The 21667-nt window shown below is 53.6% G+C and overlaps 3 protein-coding genes across 5 annotated transcripts; 1 reads left to right on the forward strand and 2 right to left on the reverse strand.

Moving 5' to 3' along the window:
- Positions 1-846: 846 nt before the first annotated feature.
- On the reverse strand, positions 847-2736 carry MGAT2 (alpha-1,6-mannosyl-glycoprotein 2-beta-N-acetylglucosaminyltransferase). Its single transcript, XM_069018691.1, has one exon. The coding sequence runs from the start codon at positions 2666-2668 to the stop codon at positions 1325-1327; it is 1344 nt and encodes a 447-aa protein (XP_068874792.1). The 5' UTR covers positions 2669-2736; the 3' UTR covers positions 847-1324.
- Positions 2737-5275: 2539 nt separating this feature from the next.
- On the reverse strand, positions 5276-12838 carry LRR1 (leucine rich repeat protein 1). Of its 3 annotated transcripts, none has more exons than XM_069018695.1 (4): positions 12494-12838; positions 12305-12403; positions 8088-8815; positions 5276-6199 (listed from the first exon to the last, which is right to left on the reverse strand). In XM_069018695.1, exons 3-4 carry the CDS (start codon positions 8681-8683, stop codon positions 5947-5949), a joined length of 849 nt encoding a protein of 282 aa, XP_068874796.1. In that variant the 5' UTR covers positions 8684-8815; positions 12305-12403; positions 12494-12838; the 3' UTR covers positions 5276-5946. The 3 variants fall into 3 exon arrangements, with proteins under 3 accessions (XP_068874796.1, XP_068874794.1, XP_068874795.1); XM_069018693.1 differs by having other exon boundaries at positions 12487-12752; XM_069018694.1 differs by having other exon boundaries at positions 12646-12750.
- Positions 12839-16937: 4099 nt separating this feature from the next.
- RPS29 (ribosomal protein S29) lies at positions 16938-17492 on the forward strand. The gene is made up of 3 exons (XM_069016094.1): positions 16938-17048; positions 17189-17288; positions 17368-17492. The coding sequence occupies exons 1-3, from the start codon at positions 16987-16989 to the stop codon at positions 17374-17376; spliced, it is 171 nt and encodes a 56-aa protein (XP_068872195.1). The 5' UTR covers positions 16938-16986; the 3' UTR covers positions 17377-17492.
- Positions 17493-21667: the final 4175 nt, after the last annotated feature.

Here is a 21667-nt window from a genome sequence, read left to right on the forward strand (position 1 = left end):
TCTAAGAATAAACTTCCTGTTCCTCTTTCTCGCTGCTGCTGAACCAACTTCTGTTTTCATTTGAGTGCCACAAGGCACAGGGGTGCTTTAGAGGAGAGTTAAATTTGCCTCGTTTCAGGGCTGCTCTGGCATTGCTGCCGCAGTTCTCTGTGGAACACGAGTTTGGGTGTGTGGTTGTGAGCGTTGCTTTCCGAGCTCAGCAGAAGCCACAGCTGCCCAAAACACCTGCCTTACCCTCCCTGATGGCACATCCTGCTGGAGCTTTGCTGGGCTAAGCTTAACCCCATCAGCTTTTTGGGAGAGGTCTCCGAGAGTGAGGCACCAGCACAGCTTCAGCACCAGCCCCAACCCAGTGGAACAAAACACGGAGCAATCGCCGTGCAAAATTGTAGTTAAACAACCCCTGGAAAAAGGAAAAAGCAGCATTTTCTTTCTCTAACCTCTTCCTCTGTTCTACAAAAGCTGCTGAGGTGCTTCTGCCACAGCCGAGTTCAGAGAGGAGTGGCATTAAAGCAGCCGGAGCATTAACAGACGGCTCCGTGGCTCCAGCTCAGCCCCTTCCCACCACACAGCAGCAGTTTTTACACAGCTAATTTGAAAGCAACTTTTTTTTAAAGATCCAAACAAAAGAAGTGGTGTGCCACCAATTTGCTACTCTTTTCTGCCTCAATTAATGAGTATCATTAAAAATTTAATGAAGTTAAATGCACACTGCTAGAAGGGGTGATGGCACATGTCCAGCCCTCGGGATTAAAGAACAGAAACTCCCCCCTCCTTCCCCTCCTGACTTTTTAGGAACACAAGATGACATCATCTTTTTGCTGACGATCAAAAACTTCTCTAGGCTTACAAAACAACAGAATTTTTATTTCGGCAGAACTAAAAAAATCATATATTTATCTACTATTGTTTTATAGTAAAAACAATGAAATTTTATTTTTTTCATCCTTCATATATTCATTGACACAGCGCAACCGAACCGGGACTTGGGGATCGGGCGTGAGGTGACCCCGGGTGGGACCCCAGGCACCACCAGAGCTTTGAAGCACCAAAAAAGATGCACTTAAAAGTGTTCTCCACCTCCTCCTCCTCCTCCCAGCAAACACAGCAGCAGGTCACTTTTTGCGTAGGGGCTGCAGCACGTCACCCGTTTCCAAAACGTGGTTGCCAAACATGAGAGATTACTGTTTTGGGACACCTTTAACAAGAATGTTTATTCATATTAAAGCAGAAACCAACTCATAAATGCTGTTTATACACGTGTGTGCCTGTAAAAGACACAATGGGACAACTCAAGAAGAAAAGGCGGCTGCCAGGAGGATCCTCACTGGAGTCTGCGGTAACTCTTACAGAGTTCGTGGTCCCTGATGTCTCCCCACCCTCCGTTCTTGACGTGAGGGGACAGGGGAGCCATGGAGTACCTTTTACTGACACTCATCACCTCGGGAAACAGGTACTGTTGGTTGCTGTTCAAGAGAGAGTCGATTTTGGCACTCTGGGTGGACGGTCTGCAGGATTTCTTGTGGTGCATGCCACAGTCCCCCGTGTGAAAAATCCTGGGGATTTCGGGAACCAGCACTTTCCAGAACTTTGGAAGACAAGAGACAGTCAAGTGCTGCAGAGTCCAGTCCCAGTTGTAGTCATCGTAGGTGCAGAAGGCGTCCGTGCACTCGATGAGCTTCTGGTAGGTGTCTCTGCCGAAGGCCATGCCCATGTTGTGCTCCGTGGACTTCCACGTCTTCATCTCCACCTTGTCGGCGCGGCCGGCGAAGCCGCCCCGCACGGGGCTGTAGGTGCCCAGGGACACGAGCTGGCACTCGGGGCACTCGCGCTGGCGCAGGGCCCAGAGCTGCTTGAGGACGTGGTAGAAGTCGGGCGCCAGGTAATGATCCTCCTCCAGGAACAGCACGGGCCCCGCGTGCTCCCGCAGCGCCCGCACGCGCTCCCACACGAAGTGCAGCTTCCACCACCAGTGGTGCTTGGTCTGCGCGAACCGCGCCTCGCGGTAGTGCCCGAACGAGTCGGGGAACTCGGCGTTGATGCAGCCCAGGCGCAGCGCCGCCGCCTTGCCCACGTCGCGGGGGCAGTCGCGGGGGTCGTGGCCCGGGAACTCGCGCGGGTACAGCTGGATGCTGAACGGGAAGAACACCTGCAGCACCGGGCAGAAGTCCACGCGGGCCGCCAGCCGGTTCAGCTCCTCGGCCCACAGGTCGTGGCTCAGCACCAGCAGCACGTTCTCCACGCCCGCCGCCCGCCGCAGCGACTCGAGCAGCAGCCGCAGGTGCTCGGCGCGGTCGTGCACCTGCACCACGAGCACCACGTCGGGCCGCGCCGGGAAGCGCCCGGCGTTCCGCACCGGCTGGTCGAAGTTCAGGCGGTACACGAGCGAGCGGTAACTCAGCGTCGCGTTCTCGGACAGCACCTCCGCCGCCACGGCGGCCGACGCGTTGGCGGCGGGGCGGCGCGCCACCGGCGGCGGGGGTTCGCTAACCCGCGGCGGCTCCCCGGTGCTACCGGGACCGCCCCGCTGCTGCTGCTGCTGCTGCTGCTGCAGCAGCTGCTGCTGCCGCCGCCGCCCGCCGCCGCCGGTGCCCCAGAGCGCCAGGGCGCAGAGCGCCAGCGCCAGCGCCAGCAGCAGCACCTTGCGCTTGTAGACGCGCAGCCGCATCGTCCCGGCGGCGGCGGCCCCGCTCCGCCGCTCCCGCCGCCGCCGCCGCCGCCGCTCCCGCTCCCAGCGCGCGCGCGCTGCCGCCGCCCCGCGCGCACACGTCGCCGCTCCCCATTGGTCGCCCGCCGCGGCCGCCGCTGCCCCGTCATTGGCTTCAGGAGCCGTCAATCAACCCCGCGGCGCTTCCGCCGTGCAGGGGGAGCCGCGCAGCCGCCGCCGCCGCACCGCGCTCTGATTGGGCGGCGCCGAAAGGGGGCGGGGCCAGGGCGTGAGGGGAGTGGGGGGGGCGGGAAGGGGCAGCGAAATTCTTCGGGATTGGGGAAAAATGGGAAAATAACTCTGGAAACGCAAGGACAACACCGGGAAACCATCCGGGATTCGCGGGAGTAACATAAAAGATAAGGGAATACTAGGTTTGAAAAACAGCACGTTAAAAATCATTCTGCAATGGCAAGAATAAGGCGAAAAATCATTCTAGAAATGCAGGAATACGATAAAATCATTGTAGGATTGGAAGAATAAAATATTTCTAAGATTGAAAGAAAATACTTCTAAGATTGAAAGAAAATAATTCTAAAATTGACAGAATAAAAATCATTCTGGATTTGAAACATTAAGATTATAAACCCATTCTAGAATGGCAAGGATTAAGAAATTTTCTCCAGCAAAGATTCAGATATTAATTCTAGAATTGCAAGTATAAAATGACTCCGAAGTTTTCAACATTAATATAAGAGTAAAATAATTCTAGAATTGCAGGAACAAGATAAGGAAACCATCCTAGATTGGCAAGTATAATATATACAGAAAGATAAAATGATTCTAGAATTGTAAGGACAAGGTAAGAAAACCATCCTGAGCTGATAAAAGCAGTAACATAAAACTATTCCGGGATTGCAAGAATGACACAATAAAATAGTTCTAGAATGGCAGAAGAGAAAATTGTTCTAGAATGGTAAGAACAAAAGAAAATATTTACAGATTTGAAAGAGTAAGATAATAAAATCTAGAATGGTAACAAAAAGAAGTTCGTTCTAGGATCGCAAGAATAATTTTTTTCTAGATTTTCAAGAATATATGAAGAAAATAGTTCTAGAAAGGCAAAAATACAACAGGAAAAATGTAGAATTGCAAGAATATTGCATTTAAAATCACTGGAATGGCAACAACACAAGAAAATTTGGAAATTGTGAGGATAAGGTAAGAAAATAACTAGAACTGCATGAATAAGGTAAGAACATAATTCTAAATTGTCAAAAATAGTAATAAAATAATTATATGATTACAGGGATAACACCTCATAATAATAGAATTTCAGGAATACAAGACATTCTAGAATGAGGAGAATAATCCATAAGATATTCTAAAATGACGAGGATTTAATAAAATAAATCTAGAATTACAAATTATGGCAAGAACTCCTCTGCTAATTTCCCAGAGGCAGCACCTGGATAAACACATCCCTGATGGCTTGGCTGAGAGCACGGAGGGACGGGAGCCAGGGAATGGCTTCCCAGTGCCCAGTTCCCAGAGGGCAGGGCTGGATGGGAGATTGGGAATTGGGAATTGTTCCCTGGGAGGGTGGGGAGGGGCTGGGCTGGAATTGCCAGAGCAGCTGGGGCTGCCCCTGGATCCCTGGCAGTGCCCAAGGCCAGGCTGGACATTGGGGCTGGGAGCAGCCTGGGACAGTGGGAGGTGTCCCTGCCCATGGAATGGGTGGGATGGGATTTAGGGTCTCTTCCCTCCCAAACCATCCCGGGATTCTGTGATGGCTGGGAAGCAAACGGGGCTCTAGCAGCCTCCTGCCCTCCTCCACACCATTCCAGCAGTTTGCAGGGGATTAAGGGAAGCCAAGTCACTGTGGGAATGACATTCCCACAGGGAAGCACAGCTGGCTCCCCTGGGAGGTTCTGGGTCACTGCACAGACACCCCCAAATCTGTATCCAGAATTCCTGGAGTCCCACAGGAGCCCAGGATTCTGTGCCTCCCCTGATCGTGTGCTTCACCCAAAAGGTGCTGTCCCAGGAGGAATCCTTGGGATGCTGCAGTGGGAATCTCTCTCCCTTTGCAGCAGCATCAGCCCGGGGTTAGCTCTGGTTACATGGGAAGGGTGTAATTCATAGGATCATGGAATCATTGAAATTGGGAAAAACCTCTAAAACCGAGTCCAACCATTCCCCCCACACTGCCAAGGCCAGCACTGCCCCACGCCCCCCGGTGCCACATCCACAGGGCTTTGAAATGCCCGCAGGGATGGCGACTCCATCAGTGCCCAATGCCAGACCCCCCTTTCCACGAAGAAATTTTCCCTAATATCCAACCTAAAGCTCCCCCAGCTGGCACTCACTGCCCCTTCAGAAGGAACAGTGCAACGTGCTGCCTGCAAGCCATCACATGTTCCAGGGCATGGGATTCCTAAAAACTTCTCAAGGGACCTTTGTTCCCTGCTGTTCCAATCCCCCAGTCATGGAGCAGCTGACAAGGCAGGAAATAAAAGAATTTGTGGATATGCTCAACATTTTGGTGTCTTCCCCGAAAAAAGGCCAGCAGTTAATTCCTGGAATAGACTGGATGGAAAACTCCTCAGACAAAACACAGTCCACAAGTCATAGAAGGGCTTCAAAATTTAATAAGTCAACACAGTGAAACAAATTCAAGAATCGGTAAAACATGAGGATTAAGAAACAAAGTTTCAGGCACGTATTTAGAAAAAAGACATTTCTGGTATCACAAAGAGAGAAACCCCAAAAAAACATCTGCTCTGGTAAAAACCCAGCAGTGCTGGTCCCTGCTCCAAGTGGGAATGTTTATCAGAACCTTTAAAAAAGAAGCACCTGGAATTACATAACTGGGCTGGATGTGATTTCTCCTCCACAGTAAAAAAGTTGGGAAGGGTGGAGTGCAGTCCCTGCCCGTGGGCAGAGCTCAGAGCCTCACGTGTGGGTAAGTTTGGGATAAACTCACCTCCTCCTTCCAAGAGGGAACCGCTGATCCCACAGGACGCGATACTCTGAGCAAAGCCCTGGGAATAGGAAAAGGAAAATACATTCTAAGGAAGGTTCTCTCCAGCTAAACACTGCTTTGTGTTCCAACCAAGGGAGATTCCAGAGGGGGAGAAGAGTCAGGCCAGGTCAGGCTGTGTGTCCCCTCACTCCCAGAGGGATTTGTCTCCGCAGGGAACGCCGGTGACACCGCGGGTGGGAACAAGCAGGAAACACCTCCGGGCTCCTCCATGCCCAGGCACAACATCAGGCAGAGCTTTGGCACGGGCTCGTGGTCACCCGTTGCTCTGGAGGTGCCTGTCCAGGAACTGGGAATAGCAGTCCAGGGAGCAGAAGTAGCAGAGGATGGGAGCTTCCGTGCCTCCCATGTTATCCACGAGCACCACGGTGTGGGCCACGTGGTGCAGGTTCATGGTCACCGTGATCTGGATGAAGCTGCTCAGGCAGGCGCTCCCACACCGGCACGTTTTGGCCACTTCCAGATCCTTGCAAAGGTGGGAAGGGAGGAGGTGACAGCCGTAAGGGATTCTGTGGGATGAGAGGAGCGAGGGTGAATTCACCACAGAGTTATCTGTGGCACTCAAAGGCAGTGACAGGACACAGGCACCACGTGGGAGATGCCATTCCCAGGGCACAGACGTGGAAAACCGGAGATTTTGGACTGGTTAGGAATGAAATGCCACCTCCCAAGGCAGTCCCTAAGGATATGAACTCCAGGAGACACCACAACAAGGAGCTCACAGCAATCCCGACATCCTGGGCCACAGCCAATTAGGGAATTAAAGATTAAGAGTAATGAGAATTAGAGAATTAAAGGAAGATTAAGAATAATGAGACAACTGGGCACATTCTGTTCTTCCCTCACATTCCCCAGGGAGATCTCTGTGTTTCACCCTGGCCTGACACAGCACCCACGATTTACTCCTCCCTCTCTCACACCGAGGAGTAGCAGCATTGAAAGACAACTCAGAGAAAGCAGGAGATGAAATGAGCCTTTTGCAGCAGCACTGCCCTGCAGGCATGAAATCAAAAGTTTTCTTGCTCCACAGCTCTCTCCATCCATCGTGTCAGCAATGACATCCAGAGTCAGAAACGGGAATTGCTCCTTTTGGAATTTGCAGTGGAGCAGTGTCGAGTTTGGGGTACAAAATAAATGATTCCCCTGCAGAATTCTGTCGGGGTAACTCAAGTGTGGGTCTCAGCAGTGCCCAGCTGGCACTCCAAACTCAGCACAGATCCCACTGACTCACATCCTGCCTCCACCTACACGTTCCCAGTTCTTTCCACACACCGTCACTCACACAGCTAAGACTCCTGTGGGGCTTTTTTTTTTCCACCACCTTAATTTCAGAACACCCTTTTTTTCTGGTCAGGGAAAGCATAATCAGAGCTCTGGCACTTTCCCAGCATGAAGACTGATTTCCAAACATTATTTTTGCATCTTCTCCTTTTGTTTCATCCCTTTCTCAAGGGTTTTTACAGTAACTGGAATCTGACCAGTGCTGAGGGATTAAATCCTCTAGAAAAAAACCCCAGCCTTAATATTTACATCAAACCCACTGTAATTTATATAAAGTTGGGAAAGGAGACGTGTGGGGTTTAATTACAAAATCAGCAAGGTCAGCAGTGGGTGATTTGGCCCAGAACATGTGGGTGGCTCAGCTCCCTTCAGGGTGTGCCCGAGGATGCCTTTGGTGCAAATTTCTGCACAATTACCCCGGGTTTAGGGGCACTCCCCACCCTCAGGGCAGGAATGGGCACAGGATGGAGACTGGGAACACTTGAAGCCTCTCTCTGCCCCCTTTCTGTGCCAAATTTCTGTCTTTGTGCTCCCTTTCCACCCAGAGCAGGGTGGGAACAGCAGCAGCAGCTGCTGGTACCTGGAGGATTCTGGTACACGAAGGATCAGAGGTGGAGTGATGCAAGTGGTGTGGGGGAAGAGGAGGGAGCTGATAACAAACAGCAGCCTGGGAGGATGGTATTTCCTTGGTGAAATAATATTTTTTAAATTAACCTCAGAGCTGGGCTTCTCTGAATAAGCCAGAACACGCTCACTCCAACACCAAGGGAAATGAGGAGCTTAAGGAAAACCTACGGCAAGGAGAAGCCTCCAGAAGTGGCTCAGGGTTGTAGAACTGATTCTCTTTTCCCAAAATTTTGGCCAAAAATATTCTGTTCATCCCCCTTTGGTGGATAAAAACACTTCAATCTCTTGTCTTTCCCTGAATGCTTCCAAGGCACCAATTTCCTGCCTTATCCTGATGATTTGACAAGGGGAATTCAAAGGGATTTCAATCTTATGAATTTAATAGGTGAGAAAACAGGCACTGAGAGGAAAGGAAAGAGCCAAGAGAGGGAAGGTGAGGGTGGACAGGTGTGAAGGAGCAGTGCCAGCTGTGCCCCTCACTGCCCTTACCTGTGATTGACGGTGGCCCTGGCAGCACACTCCAACAGAGTCAATGGGATTTTCAGCTGGATGTTGGGAACCAGCGGATTGGGCTGCTCAAAAGGATTCCCAAAGAGATCCAGGTTCTCCAGACAGAGCTTCCTGAAGTCACTGGGCAGGAAGGGCAGCTTGTTGCGTGCTGCCGACAGGAAGCGCAGGTGGCTCAGCTGCCCGATCCTGCAGGGCAGGCGCAGCAGGGCGTTGTCGTCGAGCCTCAGCTGCACCAGGCCCCGCAGCTGGCAGAACTCAATGGGCAGCGCCTGGATCTGGTTCTGGCTCAGGTCCAGGAACTGCAGGGATTTCTGCAGGCTGGAGCTGCACAGGGCCCCGCTGAAGGCCTCCAGGTGGTTGTCGTGCAGGTCGAGCTCCTGCAGACACACCAGGTCCCCCAGCGTGGCCGGCAGCTGCTTGATGTGGTTGTGGCTCAGGTCCAGCTTGCGGAGCTTCTTCAGGCACAGCACCCTCGTGTCGATCCTGGCCAGTTTGCAGTACGAGGTCTGCAGGTGCTCCAGGGAGAAGGGGAAGCTCTTGGTGAGGGGATAGTCCCTCCTGGAAGTGATGATCATTTTGGTCTTGGGTTTCTCCACGTCGGAGTTCTTTGCTGGGACCAGAGGTGAGAGAGGGAGAACTCCGGTGTCACTGCCTTGGTGAGCCAGTCTCACGGCTGAAAGGAAAGTCTTTAAATTGATCACATTTGCCTGCAGGGGAACACAAGGCTGGAGTTAGAAGTTCATTATCCTGGTTATTAACACTTTCTGAGCTGTTTTGTGTCACTCAGCAGGGCAATGGGATGGGAGAGGGAATGGCTCTGTTATGAATAATCCGGATCAAGCTCTGCTGCAGCACCCAGGGAAGGAACAATGCATGGAATCCACAGCTGAAAATAACGAAAAAAAACCCCTGATGCACTGCAACCTCCCTAAAATCCACCAGGATAAGGAACAAACACACATGGGGAAAGAAGAGGTCTAAAACCTGAGGCAGTAAGTCCTGGAAGTTGCTAGGAAGAAAAAGGATGGAAGCAGGGGTTGAATTCAGCATAAAGGAAGGTGGAAAGCTTCAAGGCAGGTGAAGTCAGTGCTCGTGGCCACACACAGCTCTGCTTGTGCCAGCAGCAGACAAGAGGCAAATTATTTGCAAACAAAGATCAAATAATGCTTTAGGTGGGATACAATATAATAGCAGTAAAATCCCAGGATGGTTTGGGTTGGAAGGGACATTAATGCCCATCCAGTGCCACCCCTGCCACGGGCAGGGACACCTCCCACTGTCCCAGGCTGCTCCAAGCCTGGCCTTGGACACTGCCAGGGATCCCGGGGCAGCCACAGCTTCTCTGGGCACCCTGTGCCAGGGCTTCTTCATCCTCCCAGCCAGGAATTCCTTTCCAATATCCCATCCATCCCTGCCCTCTGGCAGTGGGAAGCCATTAAAGGCTCCCACTGACTCTCAGGAAGAACAGAATATCAGGTGACTTGTATTTAAATAAAGATCCAGAAAGCTGTGATGCATCTGTTGTACTGATTTAGTTCACTTTTATGAACATTTGTGACCAAATATTTCTCTTCTAGATTTTCCAGCAAGTCTCTGCTTGAGCTGATTTGCAGCTGACAGGCACTGAGCTCAAAAGTGAATTCTAAAATAAAACCCACAATGCAGCCGTAGAAGTAAAACAAAAGAACAAACCTGGAGTTCTGGCAGGGCTCTGGCAGCCCAGAGGTTGTCCCTGTGTTCCCAGCTGTGACCTGCCCAGGCCCAGTGACACATTTTGCACCTCAAAGACAATTCTGCTCCTAAATGCGTTTGTTTAGACCAAATCTGAGAGGGTTTAGGACTGGAGCACATAATATGCTATAAGCACCCAGCACAACAAAACAACGATATTGGAGATAATCCTGGATGGAAATGTGAGATAAAGACAGACATTAAAGGCCAGACATAACTGACTGCATCTGTAAGCTGAAATTATCATTTTCCTTAAGCACTCCAAGCACGACTTCTGCTGTGACACCTTCCAGAGACAGGGAAGCTGCACAACAAACACCTTTGTATCCAAGAGAGGTTATCCAGAGAAGCTGTGGCTGCCCCGGATCCCTGGAAGTGTCCCAGGCCAGGCTGGATGGGGGCTTGGAGCACCCTGGGATAGTGGAAGGGGGGGAAATGGGATGGGATTTAGGGTCCCTTCCATCCCAAACCATCCTGGGACTCTAAGACCACCAACCCTCATTATCTCAGCCAGTCTAACACACACATTTAGCTACAGGATTTCCCCTAATTCCAGAAAGATTTGTGGCATTCCCAACATAACTAAAACAGGAATTAAGTCCAAAAAGTCCTCCAGACTTGTAAGGAGCAAGTGAAATGAATACTGAACAACAGAATGAAGTTACAGGCTGGATTTCTTTGCTCTCAAGCACAAAGCACAAGTTCCTCCACAAGACCTCCATAAGGGCCATGCAGTAGCTCTCAACCTCTCGTTGAGAAACCTTGAATGTGTTGAGGAAAATACTAAGACACATCTAAGAAAAAAAAAAAAAAAGAAGCCAATAATTATTTGGAAGAGCTCAGGATGCAATTTCCTGCCACAAGCCTGAAGTCTCAGCCACAGAGATTTCACTGGTAAAGGAGTTTAATGTGTGCTGATGCCTCCCAAGTCTCAGAGCTCCGTGAGCGATGCCAAGGAAATCAGAGCTGAGGCGGATCCGGGGAAGCAGGCTCAGACCTGCTGAAGGGAAATAAACCCCACCAAACACCCAGACTTTATTATTTCTGCTCCAGGGTTGAATGCTCTGCACTGATGTTTCCCAACTCAATTCCTCACCTGGCTGAGTGCAGCAAATCCAGGGCCTGGCAGAGCACAAGCAGGGGGATTTCCCAGGCAGCTGCACAAAACCAATATTCCCATTTCCAGTATTTGGAAATCTCTTTCCCACAAAGTTTTTGTCCATTTTTGAGAGTTAAGAAGCTTTTCTGTAATGAAGTAATAAAAATCTGGCAGAAAACTACAGAAAAGTTATCAAATATCTTAAATTTGGGTTCTGGATTTGGAGAGTTTAAGAGGAAGCTGTAGTACTTTGAGATAAACTTTTTGATTTCTCACTCTCACTCTCAGCAGAGTAAAGGAAACAGAAGTTATTCTGTATCTAATGCAAGACCCTTAATGTTTCCAAAATACAGAGCAAATGGGCTTGTAACAGGAAAAAAATAACTGGGTTGGTGTCCTCCCTTTCCATTTAACCTTTTAACATGTTCATAAAATTAAGGCTGCCTTCCTCAGATTCAGACAACAGAAAGTCAAAAGGATTTTCCAAGCCAGCAATCAACATTATTTGCTTTTATTTACACAGCCTGACTCTAAAGCTTTAGGTAAGAACTCAGAGGCTTTAGAAAACCTGTCCCACTTTTCTCTCCTATGGGGCTACAAAATATTCCTGCAACAGGCACAGAAGAAAAGGACATGAGAATTTAGTGTTAATATGTGATTTTTTGGGTGAATTTAGCATTGATAAAAACACTTCACAGCTTCCAAATCCTCTATGAACTCTAAATAAATACAGTGTGGAATAAGGGGAGATGGTGCCTGTGCCCTTCTCCCTGTGTGGTTTGAAAGGCACAGTGGGCACTGATGTTTGTCCACGAAAACAAGAGGATATTCCATTTATTTTCCATGAGAAAGCCTGTCAGGAACAACTATTTAATGGAACTTAAGGCCAAAGACCAATACTCAGAGGAGTGAAAAAAGTTGTTTCGAAAGAAGCTATGAAGCAAAACATGAAAATGTATTTCTGAAGCAGAAGAGGAAAAAGAACACAGCCCAGAAAAGAAGGAATGGCTTCCCACTGCCAGAAGGCACGGTTAGGTGGGATATTGGGAATTGGGAATTCCTGGCTGTGACAATGGAGAGGCCCTGGCACAGGGTGCCCAGAGAAGCTGTGGCTGCCCCTGGATCCCTGGAAGTGTCCAAGGCCAGGATGGACAGGGCTTGGAGCAGCCTGGGACAGTGGGAGGTGTCCCTGCCATGGCAGGGGTGTCACTGGGTGGGCTTTAATGTCCCTTCCAACCCAAACATTCTGGAATTCTAATGTCCCGTCCCCCCTTCCCGCGGCGGGACAGAGCCTGTTGAGCCCCGGCTCTGTCGCTGTGGCGGTGCCGGAGCCTCCCGGCCCCGCTGTTCCCGTTCCCGTTCCCACCTTGCTGAGGCACAGATCCACCGCGGGCTCCCGCAGCCGCACCGTGGCCTTCCCCTCCTCCACGAAGCGCGTGAAGAGCCGCTCCACGTTCTGCTGCACCTGCGGGCACAGCGGGCTCAGCGGCCGCCCCGGGGCACCCCCCTCCCCCCCGCTGTGTCCCGCCCCCCGCCGCCGTCCCCAACCTTGTACCGAGCCCCGCCGCGGTCCCGCGCCGTGCACACCATGAGGTAAATCCCTGCACCGGCAGCGCCGGGCGGGCGCCCGAGCGACAGCAGCGCCCGCGCCGCGCGGCCGCGGCCCCGCAGCCCGTAGGTGGGCAGGAGCCGGCTCAGCACCTCCACCTCGCACTGCAGCCGCATCCCGATCCCGGTCCTGGTCCTGGTCCTGGTCCTGGTCCTGGTCCTGGTTCCGGTCCCGGTCCCGGTCCCGGTCCCGGTCCCGGTCCTGGTCCCGGTCCCCCTCCCGATCCCGGCCCCGGCCCCGGCCCGCGCACGGCGGGCAGCGCCGCCGGGGGCCTCCCGCTCTGTGCGCGCACAGGCGCCCGCTGTGGTGCCTGCCAGCCGCGGTACCAGCCCGCCGCGCTGCCCGGATCCCGTCCGCTGCACGGTGAGGGGCGCGGGGCCGCCCGGAGAACGGGATCGCGGAGCGGGAAGGGAGGGCGGCAGCTCCGGCGGTACCGGCGGCAGCGGCCGCACCGGCAGCACAGGGCAGCCCCAGCGCCGGCCCGCAGCGCGGCGGCCTCCCCGTGGGACGGGCCGCTGGCACCTCCTGCTGGAGGCGGATGGTGCGGCTTGGCGGGAAAGGGCGAGAGGAGCGGCGGGAGTGAGAGGGTGTGAGGGGACACGGGGTGTGAGGGGACACGGGGTGTGAGGGGACATGGGGTGTGAGGGGACACGGGGATATGAGGGGGCATGGAGTGTGAGGGGACATGGGGTGTGAGGGGACACGGAGTGTGAGGGGACACGGAGGTGTGAGGGGACACGGAGTGTGAGGGGACACGGGGATATGAGGGGACATGGAGTGTGAGGGGACACGGGGTGTGAGGGGACATGGAGTGTGAGGGGACACGGGGATATGAGGGGACATGGAGTGTGAGGGGACATGGGGTGTGAGGGGACATGGGGTGTGAGGGGACACGGAGTGTGAGGGGACATGGGGTGTGAGGGGACACGGAGTGTGAGGGGACATGGGGGTGGACATAGGACTGAGGGGATAGGTGGTGAGAGGGCAGTCTGCGGCAAGGTGGGCAGGAGGGGATATAGGGGTGTGAGGGGGCATGGAGGTGTGAGGGGGCATGGAGGAGCTGAGGGAACACGGGTGTGAGGGGACATGGGCGTGTGAGAGGACATGGAGTGTGAGGGGACATTGAGGATATGAGGGGATTGTTGAGGATGGGAGGGAATGCTGAGGATGTGAGGAGGTGTGGAGGTGTGAGGAACACGGGTTTGGGAATGGACATAGAGGAGCTGATGGGACACGGAGGAGCTGAGAGGATACAGGGGTGTGAGGGAACACGGAGGGTGAGGAGACATGGAGGGTGTGAAGGGACACGGGAGGTGAGGGGACATGGGGGAGTTGTGAGTGGACACAGAAGAGCTGAGGGTGTTGCCGAATCTTAGGGACTCTAAACATGAACAACGAGTCAGGTTTAGAAAGAGGACATTGTTTATTCTGCGCAGGGCACAAGGTGGAAATTCTCCACAGATTGAGCACGCCAGGGAATAAAAAAACAAAATAATTTATACACTGAAGTTTACATAAATCCACCCATCTAATCCCCACTTCCCGCCTACATAATGCACAGTCACAGCCAAGCACGACATAAAATATAAAATTTTCCATAAACATCAAGTATAGCACAATACACCTGGTGACATCTGTTGGCATTGAAAAGAGAGGCCAGAGGGGAGAATGGTGCCACCAGCAACAGGGAGCAAAGGAAGGGACAGAGAATTCAGCGTAAGGACATCGAGGGGACAGTGGGCGTGAGGGGACAGAGGAGTTGAAGGGACGGTGGGTGTGAGGGGACACGGAGGAGCTGAGGGGACACGGAGGAGCTGAGGGGACATGGAGGAGCTGAGGGGACATGGGAGCTGAGGGGACATGGAGGAGCTGAGGGGACATGGGAGCTGAGGGCACACCTGATGGGACACGGAGGAGCTGAGGGGACACGGGAGTTGAGGGGACACGGAGGAGCTGAGGGGACACGAGGAGCTGAGGGATGGTGGGTATGAGGGGACACGGGGAGCTGAGGGGACATGGAGGAGCTGAGGGGACATGGAGGAGCTGAGGGATGGTGGGTGTGAGGGGACACGGGGAGCTGAGGGGACATGGAGGAGCTGAGGGGACATGGAGGAGCTGAGGGCACACCTGATGGGACACGGAGGAGCTGAGGGATGGTGGGTGTGAGGGGACACGGAGGAGCTGAGGGGACACGGAGGAGCTGAGGGGACACTGGATGGGACACAGAGGAGCTGAGGGGACACCAGATGGGACACGGAGGAGCTGAGGGGACATGGGAGTTGAGGGGACACAGAGGAACTGAGGGACGGTGGGTGTGAGGGGACACGGAGAGCTGAGGGGACACCTGATGGGACACGGAGGACTTGAGGGGACACGGAGGAGCTGAGGGATGGTGGGTGTGAGGGGACACGGGGAGCTGAGGGGACATGGAGGAGCTGAGGGGACATGGAGGAGCTGAGGGGACATGGAGGAGCTGAGGGCACACCTGATGGGACACGGAGGAGCTGAGGGATGGTGGGTGTGAGGGGACACGGAGGAGCTGAGGGGCCACGGAGGAGCTGAGAGGACACTGGATGGGACACAAAGGAGCTGAGGGGACACCAGATGGGACACGGAGGAGCTGAGGGGACATGGGAGTTGAGGGGACACGGAGGAACTGAGGGATGGTGGGTGTGAGGGGACACGGAGGAGCTGAGGGGACACCTGATGGGACACGGAGGAGCTGAGGGGACACGGGAGTTGAGGGGACACGGAGGAGCTGAGGGATGGTGGGTGTGAGGGGACACGGGAGCTGAGGGGACACGGAGGAGCTGAGGGGACACGGAGGAGCTGAGGGGACGCGGGAGCTGAGGGCACACGGAGGAGCTGAGGGCAGGCGGGTGGGTAACAGCAGCTCAGGCTTCATAAGCGACAGGAAGGCGCAGTGAGGGCTTGGTGTCGGCGCAGCGGGTTTCACCACAATAACCGCCACTGGGAGAAAAAAAAAAACATCGGGGACTGTGAAAACTCTCCTGTGAGAATTTAAAGGGTTTAATATAAAAACAATAAGAGACACATAAAATAAAGCAAAGGGGTAACGGCCGGGTGCCTTGGCGCTCTGCCAAGAGCACACCTGATGCTCGAGGTGAGTCCTTTTTATACCATTCTTACTGTCTGTTCTTTATGCATATTCAAACTTTTCCTGGAGCTGTTCTGCATGGCCACTCCTTGGTTCCGCCTTTTTAGAGCATGCTTATTCTTCTGCCTTGCGGTTTTACTTCTTTTGATTCTTGGGGTTGGGCTCGCTAGGTGAGAGTTGATAATAGGGTCTCCCAATTCCCCAGACAGTCGGGGCTGATGGCAGCTTTGGCCTCTTTGCCCCCGGGGCAGAGCGGTGAGAGCGGCTCTGGGCTCTCCTGGCCGCCCGTTCTCGGGGCAGAGCAGCCTTTGGGCCCCTTTGTTCCCTGGACAAAGCGTTGATCAGCAGCTCCTCGGGGCTCACCCTCTGTTCGTTTGGAGGTTATCTTACCTGCTCACACTTGCTAACATTCTTGCTGAAAAGAGAGAAAACTACATCCACACAGCAAAAAGCATTTCTAACATTATATAATATCTACTTTAACACTTGCGAGAAGCCAATATTACAATATATGTTTATAACAGGGACCCCCGTTGAGCAGCGTTTGTTCGCAGGTATTGTTGGAGGGTGGGATTAGTGGTGGAGATTTGTGGGCGCTGGGTGTTTTTGAGGGAGCGGTGCGGGGCGCGTTGCGTGGCGGTGGCAGGAGGAGGCGGTGTTGGCGTGGGGGCTGTTGAGGGCAAAAAGGGGGTTGTTGTTGGCGTGGGTGTGTTTTGTGTTGTGTTTGGGGCGAAAAGGGGAGCCCGCGTGTCTCTGTGTTGCCCAGGCTACGCTGCAGTGGCTATTCACAGGCGCGATCCCGCTACTGACCGCCACGGGAGCTTTGACCTGCTCCGTCTCCGACCTGGGCCGGTTCACCCCTCCTTAGTCAACCTGGTGTCCCGCAGCTCCCCGCGGGTCACCATATTGATGGCGGCCTTAGCTTGGACGCCCGCTCGGCACAGCGCACGGCAGCCCAGAACTCCTGGGCTCAAGCGATCCGTCGGGCTCAGCCTCCCCGGCAGCTGGGACTACAGGCGCGCGCCACCGCGCCCGGCGCTGCCAGCCCGCTCCGCCGCCGAGACGAGCTTCTGCAGCGCTGACGTCACGGGGGCGGCCACAGCGGGCCCGCCCGCTGCCGTGACGTCACGGGGCGGGAAGCGGGAGCGGTGCCGCCCCCGCGGCGGTGACGTCACGAGGCGGGAAGCGGGAGCGGTGCCGCCCCCGCGGCGGTGGCGCCACGGTCAGAGCGCGCGCGCGCCGCGCGGTGCACGCCGGGAGGCGCCGTGAGCGGTATAAGGGGAGGCGGCCGCCGCCATCTTTCTCTCGGCACCGCGCAGCCATGGGCCACCAGCAGCTCTACTGGAGCCACCCCAGGAAGTTCGGGCAGGGCTCCCGCTCTTGGTCAGTGCTGCTCCCTGGGCTCCCCGGGTTGTGGGTGCCGCCTCACCCCCATGCCTCGCTCCCCTTCCCCTCACGTTCCCAACGCCCTCCCCGGCGCCATTCCCCGCCCTCACCCGCCTCTCTCTCTGTTCCCCTCACAGCCGCGTGTGCTCCAACCGCCACGGCCTCATCCGCAAGTACGGGCTCAACATGTGCCGGCAGTGCTTCCGCCAGTACGCAAAGGACATCGGGTTCATCAAGGTGAGCCCCGCGGCAGCGGGAAGGGGCTCGGCGGTGCCGGTTCCCGCTGACTCCTCTCGTCTCTCTCGCTCTCTTGCAGCTGGACTGAGCGCCGGGAGGATGAGGCGACAGCCAGGAGCTCCCGAGGCGTCCCAGGGCCTACCTGATACATCTGCAGCGTCTTGGCTTAGCCTTATTTAATAAATGGTCTCCTAACCCAGCTGATCCGAGCGTGTTTTCCTTCTGTAAGGTTGTAGCGGCTTGTGAGGGGTTCTTCTCGCTACAGTGCTGCCCAGGAGTGTGGGGGGCTGCCCTGCTGTGCTCGGCTTTCCAACCTCCCACTATCTCGGGCTGCTCCAAGCCCTGTCCAACCCAGCCTTGGACACTTCCGGGGATGGGGCAGCCACAGCTTCTCTGAAGGGAGCGAGTTAAAGACACACTTGAGTGTGCCAGAGGTCTGGAATTAGGTTTCCCAAGCCCTTTAAAGGGGATTACAATTGTCTAGGTGTTGTTCTGCTATTCAGTGCCATCGCTCTGCTCCCATGTGGATTGCCAAATGCTGATCCCTCCTGGCTGAGTGCTCTGCAGATCCTGTGGGAATCTCCAGGAGCCTTTGTTTTGTCCCCATGGTTATTAAATCAATGAGCAGGGAATGGGAGCAAACCCAGGTGTGCCCAGAGCAAAGCTGGAGAGCTGTGGGATTGTCATGGAATTCCAGGATGGTTTGGGTTGGAAGGGGCCTTGGAGTCCATCCATTTCCATGGGCAGGGACACTTTCCACCAAACCAGGTTGTCCCAAGGCCTGTCCAGTGGAAAGTGTCCCTGCCCATGGAACGGGATGGATTTAAGGTCCCTTCCAACCCAAACCATTCCACGATTTGGGAGAAAATGTTATTGTCACCATGAGGTCATTGAGAGGGGATTAAACCCACAGCGAGGTGCAGGAGAGGAACAGTGACCCCCGGGACACCAAACAGGATCAATTCATGGTTAAAGCCTAATCACAATCAAAAAGGGATAAATGTTTAAATCCCACTTTCTCAGATTTCCGTCTCTTCTTTGCCTTGAGCTGCTGCCATTGGACTGGGCAGGTTCCTGGGAGGGTTTCTCACTTTATCAATGTCCCAGTTCCCTGCCCAGCTGGGAGGAGGGTGATGGTGAGGAAGCAGCTCCTTGCACCTGCTCCTACTAAATCCATCCACGTGTGGCACAGGGATGTGGGTTTGGCATCCTTTAGGAGCTCTGCCTGGCACTGGGCTGGGGCAGAGTTGGCTTTGCTGCACCAGGAGGTGGTTGGGCCTCTCATTTTGGAGGAGAATTGGTTAAATGCTGGCTCTTACCAGAAAACTCTTCAGTGTGAAGATTCTGCACTAAAAAGTAAAAATATTCGGTTGCTCTGCTGGTGGTTTTGGGCTTTTCCCCCCAGTTTCTGTTGTGCACAGGGAGGGGAATCCTATGGGATGCGTTTGTTGGGCTTCGGTGTGGTTCTGAAATACCAGAAAGCCCTTAATTGCCTTTTAAACCAAAATACTGAATTTCTGGGGGGGTTTTAACTGGGCTGTAAAATTTCAGAGAAATGCAAAATGTGATGGGAGGGTCTCTGCAGTTCCCACTGCTGTGTCCCAACTTCCTCCTGCCACCTCTCGGAGGTGCTTGAGGCACTTCCCAGTGGGAAATCCATGTTTTCCCCAACATGTTGGACACAGGAGGATGCTCCCGTGGTGGGTGCCACTGAGAGCCTTGGAAATGGCAGCAGTGTTGGAATTCTTTGGATTCTCAGAGCTGCAAGAGCTGCTCAAGCCAGGCAGGGAATTGTGGATATTTGTCCCTCTTTCCTGAGCAAAGCTTCTTCCTGATGGCAAAAAGGATTTGGGATCGCTGCCCTGAAGCCCCTGAGGATCTGGGCATCAAATCTGTGCCAGAACATTTTTATCCTCATGATGGAAAACAAAAATAAAACACATAGTTGAGGGTGGTTAATGGCAAAGCAAATCCCTATTGAAACTGAAGCTAAAATATGTTTTTAAATCACCTTGTAAACATTCAAATACCTCCATAGGCACCTAATTTTGTAAAAGCCTTTAACCTCCTTCTCTGCTGCTCCCACCTTTTCAGTCTGGGGAGAAAGTGGCGTAGGACAAGCTGTAATTCCTTTTTACCTCATTGCTGCCTTAACCAGGTATTTATTGCCCAATATACAATGAAGATGAGGTGACAAAACCTTGAATTTCCTGAGCTCAGCGTGAAAATTGCGCTTTGTTTCTCCCCAAAGCCGGCGGCTCTGGTCTCTGGAGGTTCATGGATGCGAAGCTCGAACTTATTTGGATGCAAAACGATTTATAAAGAGCTGCTGATTCCCCTGAAGAAAGGTGAAATCCAAATCCACTTCGAGGGCTTTGCATTAAGAGTGAACAGCTAATAAATGTTTTCCTTCAGGGAAATAAAATGTCCTGCTCGGAGCCAAGGAAAAGATGGTGATGCCTCAGCCTTGGGAGAGATGAGCTTCCAACTGCTGGAATTGAGTTTGTAGGGAATTTGCACTGCTGAAACCCCACCAAATTGCAGTGGATTATGCACCAGATAAAATCTACACCTGTCAGAGGCCCCGGGAGGAATTTTAAAGGCTTTGGGTAAAACTTTGGCTTCTCAGCTCATCCCGAGGCTGGAAAAGGAAGCTGGCAGTGCTCGGGTAGGAAAGCAGTGCCATTCCTGCTGGGAATACCTGTGCCTCCTGCTGTCCCTCCTGTGCTTATGGGACCTGGCTGGGGGTGATCTTCAGGCTCCTTCCCTTCTCCCAGCATCTCCAGGTGAGTTCTGGGTGGATCCCAATCATTTGGATCAGGATCAGGAGTTCCCCTCCCCAGCTGTGAGACACTGGGATAACACTTTCAGCTTGACATTTCCGAATTCCTGCAGGGGTCGAGCTCCACCTGGGGCGGACTGGAGGCTGCAGGTGATGCTTGGAGTGACACTGAGTTTAGGGCTGTCTGGAATTCCAGAGCCAAGCTGAGGGAAAGGGACAAACCCGAACATGGAAAGGAAGGAAAGCTGCCGAGGGTGGGAGCAGGGACAGGCAGCCCGAGAGGATACAGGAAATTTATCCAATCACACAGGACTGGGAAGAACCCTGAGGGAATTAAATCTGCCCAGGGCCATCAAGGGTGACAAAAAAAGGCTTCTAAAGGTGCCCTGGTGGTAAAAGAAAGAGCAGGGAAAATGGGGGTCTTCTCCTGAAGGGAATGAGACCGAGGGCTGGAGCCAGGCTGGGAGAGCTGGGAACATTCGCCTGGAGAGGAGGAGGCTCCAGGGAGAGCTCCGAGCCCCTTCCAGAGCCTAAAGGAGCTCCAGGAGAGCTGGAGAGGGACTGGGGACAAGGCATGGAGGGACAGGAGCCAGGGAATGGCTTCCCACTGCCAGGGGAGTGCAGCATTCCCAAAGCCAGCTCAGCATTCCCACTCCAGGAGCTGCTGCTAGATGGCACCGTCTGCCTGCAATTCCTGCTCCTTGCTGTGTCTGTGAATCCCTGCTTCCCTCCGCGAGCTGGAGCATGCTGGAGTTTGTCCTGCGGATTCCCTGTCCTTGCTTTCATTTGAAAAATCCCAATATTTTGTATCCTTGCTGCTGGACAGGAGGATTGGGGCAGAGCCGAGCTCTCATCGCTCCCATTTGAGTCTTGGGTGACATTGGAAGCAAAATTCCAGCTCCTGCCTTTCCTTTCCTTCTGGTTTTGGTCCCTTGGTGTCATTTTGGGGCAAAAGTTTAAAATCCCACCCAAACCAGGCAGGAGCTGTTTATCCCTGCCCAGGTTATCCCTGATTTCCTCCTGCTTCTTCACTAGCCCGGGCAGAGCTCTCCTCATTCTCACTGGCACCCCGAATATTCCTGACCTCAGGGCTTTTATCCATAAATTCATTTTAGAGGAGTCCAACTCAGTCAGTGACATTTGGGTGTCACTTCATGGGGCCAAAAGCTGCCTTGAGCTCGAGGGAAGCATCGCTCCTGCACCCAGCACAGCGGATTTGGATAAATCCCATGGATTTCTCCCAGCTGATTCCTGCAGGTGAGCAGCACCAGGCTGGAACTGCAGTGATGCTCATGAATCCCAAATTCCTTTATAATTTTATTTATTCCTTTAGCACAGTCCTTTGCCAAACCTTCCCCATCCCAGTGCTGGGATGAGCCCCTGGGCACAAAGGGCTGTGCAGGAAAACTTTTCAGGAAGAATTTCTCTGTGGAAAGGGTGTTCAGGCCTTGGAATTGGCTGCCCAGGGAGGTTTGGAATCCCGATCCCTGCAGGTGTGCAAGGAATTCCTAGAGGTGGCACTCAGTGCTCTGAGCTGGGGACAAGGTGGGCATTGGGCACAGCTTGGACTCGATGATCCCAAAGATCTTCTCCAACC

The sequence above is a fragment of the Aphelocoma coerulescens genome, chromosome 5, assembly GCF_041296385.1.
Source record: "Aphelocoma coerulescens isolate FSJ_1873_10779 chromosome 5, UR_Acoe_1.0, whole genome shotgun sequence".
In the NCBI taxonomy this organism is placed as follows: domain Eukaryota; kingdom Metazoa; phylum Chordata; class Aves; order Passeriformes; family Corvidae; genus Aphelocoma; species Aphelocoma coerulescens.